Genomic DNA, 10,236 nt, shown 5'->3' with positions numbered 1-10,236 from the left:
GGCCATAGCGGCCGGCCGCCTCGGTAGGCAGCAAGCAGTCCAGGGCTCACAGGTTGGTCACTGTAGAACTGCCAATTGATGGCTGGCCTGAATTTCTTCCCGCTGTCAATTATATAAGGTGAATAACATTCCCAAAAATTCTAGTTGCTATGGCTATTAAAAATCGTCTTTGATTTGACTGCGTCCCTAATTCCCATGCAGAAATAATGCATAAATACTCCTGGCACTAATAAAAACAATCTTTGAGATTTTCATTTCGAGTATAAAAGGTACGAAAAAAAACATTATTTTTTATGTACTTATGTAGATTGTTATCAAGTTTAATTTTTAAAACTCCATTTTATCCAACAGGTTTATAATGCCTTCAGAGGGCGAAATAGCTATCACGCGTCAATATAATTACACAGCATCTACAAAGAAAACAACAAAAGCTGAAGAAATAAGCAACAAGATCCAGAAAGATGTAAAATTATACTAACTAAAAATAAGAATAAATGGTTTACAGAAAACAAATAATCATATCATGCCCAAAATAAGAATACGCAAGCATCCTTAAAAATATCTTTAACATCGAGTCAGTAATCACCGCATACTATGGATGAGAAAATTCCCTTCTGAGCAAAACCATATTCTCGAAATAGAAAAAGTACAAAAGAGATTCATGTGTTACCTATATATGAGGGAATATATGTACTACCCTTTCCTGTATCCATCCTTATTCTTAGCAGGAATGCTCGATCTTAATACATTAGAAGCCCGCCGAAAAATATTTTTAGGAAAACATTTTTTTAAGATAATCTCTGGAACTATACATAATCCACCTATTTTGAAAGAGATTAACTTATATGTCCCAGACAAGTATACTCGTGGAAGGTCCCATACCCTTTTTTATGCTCCAAAAGCGAGGACTTCTGCCTATCAGAACGCCCCAGTCAACAGAGCGACTGAACTGCTCAACGAGTCTGCATTGACCATCGACATTTTTAACGTAACCTACAGGCAGTTTAACAATTATCTTTTGACGTATGTCACAAAGTAGTGAAACTGACCTTTTTATGTGTTTTGCTATACTTTTTGTCTAATTTGTAATCTTCTCCATAATGTATTGGTGAATAACCGTTTTACGGAGAACATGAAAAAATAAATAAATAAATAAATACGTATATTCAATGATAAAATACGGAATAGTTTTTTTGGGAAACTCAGTAAACGCCAAAGATGTTTTTATCATCCAAAAGAGGTGCCCACGAAAAATAACAAACTCTGTTCACCGGGATTCATGTAGACCAATTTAAAAAAATCTCAATCTTCTGACAGTGACGGACATATATATAATGGAGTTATGCCTGTTAGTTCGATCATCTCCAGAAAAGTTTCCACAAAAATACCCAACACATAAACACGCTACAAGGTTCACAGCAAACTTATAAATCCCAAAAGCAAACAAAACTATATTTCAAAAAAAGACCACACTACATGACCATTAAAGTATATAACAACCTACCACGCAGCATCAAACAAATAACCGACTTACTTAAATTTAAATCAACACTAACAAAATTTCTTTTAAACAAATGTCACGACACTTTAAATGAATACCTTACATAAATTAAATACCTCTGTTTTTATTTTTATTTTTTATTTACATACATTTGTTAACATCTAATTGTTGGATTATGTAATGTAATATAATGTGTATTTGTTGGGTTAGCTGGAAGAAATAGGATGTAACCTATAAGCTATACCCTTTGTACTCTTTTTGTGCAATAAACATTTTTTTGAATTTGAATTTGAAGACAAAAAAAACTAGAGGATTGTGATCCATTAACCCAATGCTACCACTCCTGTAAATTCCATGGAAGAGTTGTATTCAAATCTCTTAATATGTTAAAACCTAGTGCAAATGCGATTCTATATTTAATTACTTTATTACTTTAATAAAAAATCTATTAAAATTTATTTTTGTTTTATTTATATACACTAGAAATTGATTAAAATTAATTATCGACATCTTATATTCCGCTAACGGTGACCGGATAAATCATCAAAATCATAATTCATCACATATTTCAAAAGTTATATAAAGTCATGGAAAGTGATGAAACAAAAACTTTATTAAGTGGCTTAGGTTAGGTTTAAAAAAAATCATTTTCATCGTTTCTAATGACTTTATATAACTTTTTAAAAGTGTGTTGAATTGTCATTGATTTATCATGGAACCGTTTGCTGAAGGGAATGTAAGTTGTTTTTTCAAAATAACTTTGATAATTAAATTTATCACCTTTACAGAGTTAATAATTTTTCACATGCACCTCCCCATTCAATAATTGCATACTGAATTTATGACAGGACTAGCGCGTAATATACTTTTTTAAAATTATCTAACTTAAGGATATTTCTTAAGGCGATGCCATACGTAGTAATGCAAAATCATGTGTTTTTGGTTTGAAAATATGGTCGCCTAGAAATATTTCAGATGCTTTATTTAAATACTGCGAGTAGAATACATATTGGCCTTTGAAATAATCAAGTAGTTATTAGATATTTATATAAGCCCAGAAAAAAAATAATGTATAAGGCCTATGAAAACTGCTTTAAAGTTCAAAATATCCTACTTACGAACCCATTTTCGGTTATGATTTTATTGTATAATGTGGCAAAAAGGCACTTTTTCGCCATGTTTTTTTCTTGCAAAAATTAAAACAGGTGTTGAGCGAGAATTTAAACCTTATCGCCATCTACGTAAGGGTTGTTATTGATAGCTGATCAATTGAAAATATTACATGACGTAGTGCATCGCCTTAATATTTCCATATTTCAAAGATCTTCTGTGGAGGTCTAAAACAAAGGCAAAAGAAATGGGCTTCAAATATGTCTGGTACAAAGACTGTAAAATAACTAACTAACCATGACGCCGTTTCTCGCAGGGGTAGGCAGAGAGGACGGATCGCCAAACAACTCGGTCTTGGCACACACTTCTTGCCTCATTCACATTCATACATCGTCTCATACATACTCTTCTATTATTCTGACTCTTGACATGGCCCGACTCGAGTATCTGATTCACTTAATCGTGCCAAAATAATGATTAGGAAAAATGAAAGTGACTGGCAAATACACTACATTAAACATTCGGTTGACCTTAATAAATGGATTAGTTTCTTTGATTGAGAGCCCCACTCTTACCGGTCATTCACTGGGCCGATCCCCCCAATATTGGTGAGTCATATCTTATATGCTTATTTTCGCACTGTAACAATAATCACCTCCTACACTTTTAATAAAAGGTTCAAACCCTCAGTGATGGCCACGGATTAGTGGAGCTCTCATTCAAGGGAAATAAACATTTTTGTGAAGTATAAATTATAATATGGCTATTAACATTAATCTTGTATTTAAAGAACGAGGTGATCAAATCAACCCTTTTACTACATCAGATGCCGAAAATTTCAAATATCTTACAGCAGAGGTAAAAAACACTACTATTATGCACCAAAATATAAGGTCAATTAATGAAAACTTTAATGAACTCCAGATACAGCTTAACCACCTAAATATAGACTTTGATATAATTATTCTCATGGAATGTTGGTTTTCAAATATTTATCAAAATTAATAAATCACTATTTTCCTTCAATTCGACAAAACATGATAGCCAGAACGATGGAGTCGTGGTATACACAAAAAATGATCTAAACTCCATTCTAACGGAAATATACATTATTGACGCGAAATGTATGCAAATAACATACAATAATGATACTTACCTCAAATTACTACATTGTGTCAGACATCAGACTCCCAAGGAGGATATTGTGTTTCCACCTATGACGGCAGAATAACACCCATGTGAACACCTCGGCACAGGTTCTCCTAGTGAGGTGTTCACATAACATTACTATCTAAGCTTCAATCATGTATATACAGTTGCATATCACATTTCGTTCTACTACCATGTTATACAGGGTGTATCGGCACTAACCCGACTAACTTTAACCAGCTATTCCTTAGCACATTTGGATTAAAAGATGTTATGGGCACTTTGCTGTCCGGTAGCATTTTAAAATTATTTAATTTTGCAATTAAAAACAAAAAAATTTAAAATTTCCACACTACATCACTGTCATTGGCATTGCGTTTCGTGTTCAACAGCTGTTATATCAAGTATGTCAAAAAGCGTCTTCGCTCTTTCGCACACACTAAATAATAATAGTTAAAAATGAGACGAATGGTGCCGTGCCATTTCGTTGTGATTGTAAGTGTGCGCCAATATAGGTACACACGTGCATTATTCAACGGAATTCGAATAAAATATTTGCCAGATGGGTTTTCAAACTTTGACAAAGGATAAAACAGTGGTGACATGTGGTGAAAATATGAATAATAAATTTTTTATTAAAAAAAAACGTAACCGGGCAGCAAAGTGCACATAATATTTTTTACTCCAAATATGCTAATAGCTGGTTAAAGTTTGTCGGGTACGTGCCGATACACCCTGTATATATGGAACTTCTATCTGTATTACTTGCACCCGATGTCAATATGTATACCTATAAACTGCATGTATAAGTGAATAAATAAATAATAATTCTAAAACTACTAAAAAATTATTCCATTACCTATGTAATAGTATTTAGACCAGTGCTTCCCAGCCTTCTTTATGCCATGCCCCACCGTAGTCTGTTCAAAAGTCAGATGCCCCAGCTGCATCTTTTTTTATTAAACAGCAGGTAAATTTTCAAATCATATTGTAATATATTTGTAAACATATGAGCCCCTAATGAAATTAAATAAAACCTATTTTAATACACATATTATAACTGAACTTATTACAAAACACAAATTGAAAATGTAATTAATTAGAATAAAATAAAAGTGACAATTGAAATTTAGTACAAACACACACATATCTTAACGCGTAATTCATTATTAAAATCAGTTACTCTTGCTACAAAGAAATTTTATGTCCGAATCTAAGTTAATATCAGTCTAAAGCTAGCCTTAGGTCACCTCTATTAGTTACATCCAATCGATGAGTAAATCGCTTATGGCGCTAAAACCACATTCCACCAATTAAGATGACGGAAAGGATAATAATAATTTTCGTTAAGTTTAAGTAGAAAATAGATTTGTTAATGTTGTTCGTTTTCCAAATTTTTCCTTTTAAGATTTTGAAATAAAATACCCGAATTAATATGAGTACATACTATGTTTTGCCCTCAAATATGCTTCAAAACGACCTCGTTTCATTGGTAAAGGATTTCTCATACAGCAGACAAAAAGGTTTCAAGTTTCTGTGTTTTTAGATAATTATTGAAATTGTAGCGGGTTTCATTTTATTTTATGTACAATTTGGCGTATATTTCAATTTTGTACATCTCAGGCATTTTTTTGTATGACCGATGAGTATTCCCCTTTATATGTGGAATGCCTACGTGTCTCATCTCTGTAGCATGATGCCCCACCTTTGAGGCATTATGCCCCACCGTGGGAAACACTGATTTAGACATAACCCACGAAAAACTGCAAGACTTTTTGCTTCCTTAACATAAAGAAATTTGAAAATATAATAAATATTGTTTTATGCTGTTGATAAATTTGTCTTAAGAAACCTCAAATCGTTGCAGCTTCTCGTAGGATAGCCATGGACTGTACTATTAATACTAACACTTTTTAACATATAATCTGGTAACATTTTATTTTTTAACTTGTATATAAATACTAGGGTATTATAAACCAAACGTTACCACCAAAGATATTAGAAGAACGAGATATGCTATGTTGGTCGCCGGACCGTAGCCGGAGTACTACCTAATTAGGGTACTTTGAACGGTATCGGGACGTGTACGTACAGAAATCTGTTCTATGTATTAGTGCGGATACCTTAGCATAAGCGAAGGTTTGCAGTAGTATTGGTGAACAAAACCGGCGACAATCGGCCAAACAATTCCACACAGTATGAACTGCTCATAGCACATCTCGTTCTTCTAATATCTTTGGTTACCACACACTTGGAATAATTGATATTATAATTTTTTAGAAAATCTGTGTACAATTTACACTGGAATGTCATATTTTTTGCCGCGAAGAATGAATTAAATGGAAATATATCATATTTTTACAAATATCTGAGTTTGCTATTGCTGCGGCTGCTGCTGCTGCTGCTGCGGCTGCTGCTGCGGCTGCGGCTGCTGCTGCTGCTGCTGCTGCTGCTGCGGCTGCTGCTGCTGCTGCTGCGGCTGCTGCTGCTGCTGCGGCTGCTGCTGCTGCTGCTGCTGCGGCTGCTGCTGCTGCTGCTGCGGCTGCTGCTGCTGCTGCGGCTGCTGCTGCTGCTGCTGCTGCTGCTGCTGCGGCTGCTGCTGCTGCTGCTGCTGCTGTTGTTGTTCTTTTCTTTTTTGACGTTTTTTTTCTAGTTCTTTTTGAATTTTACAAATTTTCTCATCTAGGAGATGATAGTATTCGGAACGAGTTCCAGCTCTCTCGTACACATCGCCTTCCACTGTTCGAACATAAGCCACCAAATTGCGCATTCGTTTATCTAGCATCTCTGTTGGATCTGCTGTAGGAAATATCGCTTGAACTCTGTAAAAGTATCAAACGCATGTATGTTATAAGAATATGCAAACTAAATCATGTGTACAATATACGCAAAACACCAATAATGTAGATAGAATGCTACTTACAATTTGTGAATTACATGATTTCTTAAATCAGAGGTAATAGATTGGTGCCATTCTTTACTTCCCGACACAGGAGTTGCTGTCACCTGGTCTCCTCTCTGCAACTGTGGGACAAACAATCATATTCATTACTAATGCAAGCAAAACATTCACACTACTCGTACAGTACCGTATTGGATTCCAAAATTGACAAAATATACATTTTGTAAAGGGAAAGAGATTTTCCAAAAATGGGGTTAACACGTTCCCGGACGAGCATGCTATAGCATTCGCATTGGATAGTTTAATTATGTCGTGGATGCTATAGCATTCGCATTGGATAGTTTAATTATGTCGTGGATGCTATAGCATTCGCATTGGATAGTTTAATTATGTCGTGGATGCTATAGCATTCGCATTGGATAGTTTAATTATGTCGTGGATGCTATAGCATTCGCATTGGATAGTTTAATTATGTCGTGGATGCTATAGCATTCGCATTGGATAGTTTAATTATGTCGTGGATGCTATAGCATTCGCATTGGATAGTTTAATTATGTCGTGGATGCTATAGCATTCGAAGTTTATTGAGTTTTTTTGTCAGATATGCTTGAGCAGTTGCTTTATCCTTATAAAATATAGGTAGTCTATTTCTTACTGTCACTGCTGACACAACCACAGATCGCTTACTGTCACATGAGACCTTTTCTGCACACAAAGATAAAACAGTGTTTACCCCTTCCCCTACAGCTCGCCCGGCGTACCCCGCGTGGTGGCGTATGCTATAGCATGCGTCAAATGTATTGAGATACGTCTGCTAGAGCATTCGCGTCGCACTTGATGCTGTTGGTTGGTACGTATCATGACGGAAATGAGAGCAATCGCAAAAATCTAATACAAAAAAATAGTGCCAAAGTAGGGTGTCTCACTGCCCGTGAACGTGTTAAGAAAACAGATATCGACCCCTCCTAAGTAAACTGGTTCCATGATAACTCAACACAGTGACAATTCAACACACCTTTAAAAATTGATATAAAGTTATTAGAAACGAGGAAAAAAAATAAAATTTAAACCTAACCTTCATAACCCAGTTAATAATTTTTTTGTTTCATCACTTTCCATGTCTCTATATAACTTTTTAAAGATGTGATGAATTATCATTTTGATGATTTATCCGGTCACCAAGTACATTAATGGAAATTTTGAGTTTTTAATATCTAGTTTTGATACTATACAAATTTTATGTGGGAATAAACAAAAAAGATATGTAAACGGGTTTTTTTACACTGTCATTTACTGTAACTCCTTAGTGCTGTATGGCCAAAAAAAACTGTTCACTTGAGAGGGGTCAATATGTAGTGGAAAATAGTAGGTGGCAAAAAAGTGATGCAGTAGAACCCCGTTAAATTGAAAATGAAAACTCAAAATTTTCGCAAAAAAATAACCAAAGGGTTTTTTAATTTGAAATTTGTTATTTAGTAATTCGAAATTTATTTTTGTCAGCTCACTAAAATTTGTTTGTGTAATTTGAAGAAATACGATTTTTGCAAAAATAAATCTTATAATTTCGTAAATCTGAATCCGACAGACAGCTGTGGCGTAAAATGTCTTTTTACGTTGTAAAATTTAACATTTTATATCTAGTGTACATCTATTCTAAAATATTCTATGACTTACGTACTGGTATTTAGACTTCACAACATTGATTCATAACCCACGAAAAACTGCAAAAAAAAAAAAAATTAAAAAAAAAAAAAAAAAAAAAAAAAAAAAAAAAAACTGCTTCCTTAACATTTGAAGAAATTTGAAAAAATAATAAATACTGTTTTGTGTTGCCGATAAATTTGTCTTAAGAAGCCTAAAATCGTTGCAGCTTCTCGTAGGATAGCCATGGACTGTACTATTAATACTAACACTTTTTAAACATAATCTTTTTTAACTTGTATATAAATACCTCTATAATGTAGACCAAACGTTACCACACACTTAGAATAATTGGTATTATAATTTTTTAGAAAATCTGAACCAATTTACACTGGAATGTCATATTTTTTGCTGCGAATAATGAATTAAATGGAAATATATCATATTTTTACAAATATCTGAGCTTGCTGCTGCTGCTGCTGCTGCTGCTGCTGCTCCTGCTGCTGCTGCTGCTGCTGCTGCTGCTGCTGCTCCTGCTGCTGCTGCTGCTGCTGCTGCTGCTGCTGCTCCTGCTGCTGCTGCTGCTGCTGCTGCTGCTGCTGCTGCTGCTGCTGCTGCAGCTGCTCCTGCTGCTGCTGCTGCTGCTGCTGCTGCTGCTGCTCCTGCTGCTGCTGCTGCTGCTGCTGCTGCTGCTGCTCCTGCTGCTGCTGCTGCTGCTGCTGCTGCTGCTGCTCCTGCTGCTGCTGCTGCTGCTGCTGCTGCTGCTGCTGCTGCTGCTGCTGCAGCTGCTGCTGTTGTTGTTCTTTTCTTTTTTGCCGTTTTTCTTCTAGTTCTTTTTGAATTTTACAAATTTTCTCATCTAGGAGACGATAGTATTCGGAACGCGTTCCAGCTCTCTCGTACATATCGCCTTCCACTGTTCGAGCATAAGCCACCAAATTGTGCATTCGTTTATCTAGCATCTCTGTTGGATCTGGTGTAGGAAATATCGCTTGAACTCTGTAAAAGTATCAAACGCATGTATGTTATAAGAATATGCAAACTAAATCATGTGTACAATATACGCAAAACACCAATAGTGTAGGTAGAATGCTACTTACAATTTGTGAACTACGTGATTTCTTAAATCAGAGGTAATAGATTGGTGCCATTCTTTACTTCCCGACACAGGAGTTGCTGTCACCTGGCCTCCTCCCTGCAACTGTGGGACAAACAATCATATTCATTACTAATGCAAGCAGAAAATTCACACTAAAGTAGTGTATTGGATTCCAAAATTGAAAAAATATACATTTTGTAAAGGAATTTTTGAAGAGATTTTTCGAAAATGGGGTTAAGAAAACAGATATCGACTCTTCCTACGTAAACTAATGGCAATTTTGAGTTCTTAATGTATCTAGTTTAAGGCAATGCACTACGTAGTTATGCAAAATCACGTGTTTTCGGTTTGAAAATTTGGTCACCTAGAAATGTTTCCGATGCTTTAATTAAATACTGCGAGTAGAATACATCCTGGCCTTTGAGATAATCCAGTATTTTTTATCAGGAGATTTTTCAATGTGGATGAGTGTTTCAGGCTAATAATTATTGCTTATAAAATAATAGAAGTATAATTGTTTAATAATCGTAATAATAATTTAATAATCGTAATTGTCCTAGATGTGACCGTATCCTTTTCTGATTTTTCTGTTTCAGATTTTCGTTTAGAAATCACTAATATTGTCTTCAATATTTAAGTAATAATAATATATCGTTTCGCCTACGAGTTGGAACTCTTTGTAAAACGAGTTTAAACAGAGTTGGATGATGGATGAGTAGGATTACAAGATGGCTCCTTATGGAAACTTGCAAAAGCCCTTCAAACCACCCCCACACCAAACCACCCCATCCAAACCTCATCCGGGCTCGTCTTCGATGACCCGGACAAAGCTGA

At 35.2% G+C, this 10,236-nt stretch overlaps 1 protein-coding gene across 1 annotated transcript; it reads right to left on the bottom strand.

Annotated features, from left to right (window-relative positions):
- Positions 1 to 4,922: 4,922 nt before the first annotated feature.
- On the bottom strand, positions 4,923 to 9,501 carry LOC149411185 (uncharacterized). Its single transcript, XM_089647143.1, has 4 exons — positions 9,404 to 9,501; positions 8,756 to 9,302; positions 6,684 to 6,784; positions 4,923 to 6,582 (listed from the first exon to the last, which is right to left on the bottom strand). The coding sequence occupies exons 2-4, from the start codon at positions 9,263 to 9,265 to the stop codon at positions 6,138 to 6,140; spliced, it is 1,056 nt and encodes a 351-aa protein (XP_089503269.1). The 5' UTR covers positions 9,266 to 9,302; positions 9,404 to 9,501; the 3' UTR covers positions 4,923 to 6,137.
- Between the last annotated feature and the right edge of the window lie 735 nt (positions 9,502 to 10,236).

Source organism: Hesperophylax consimilis, chromosome 26, assembly GCF_061612785.1.
Source record: "Hesperophylax consimilis isolate HC1 chromosome 26, BYU_Hcon_1.0, whole genome shotgun sequence".
Taxonomy (NCBI): Eukaryota; Metazoa; Arthropoda; class Insecta; order Trichoptera; family Limnephilidae; genus Hesperophylax; species Hesperophylax consimilis.
The sequence above is the reverse complement of the archived record's forward strand: the minus strand, read 5'-3'. Positions and strand labels throughout refer to the sequence as shown.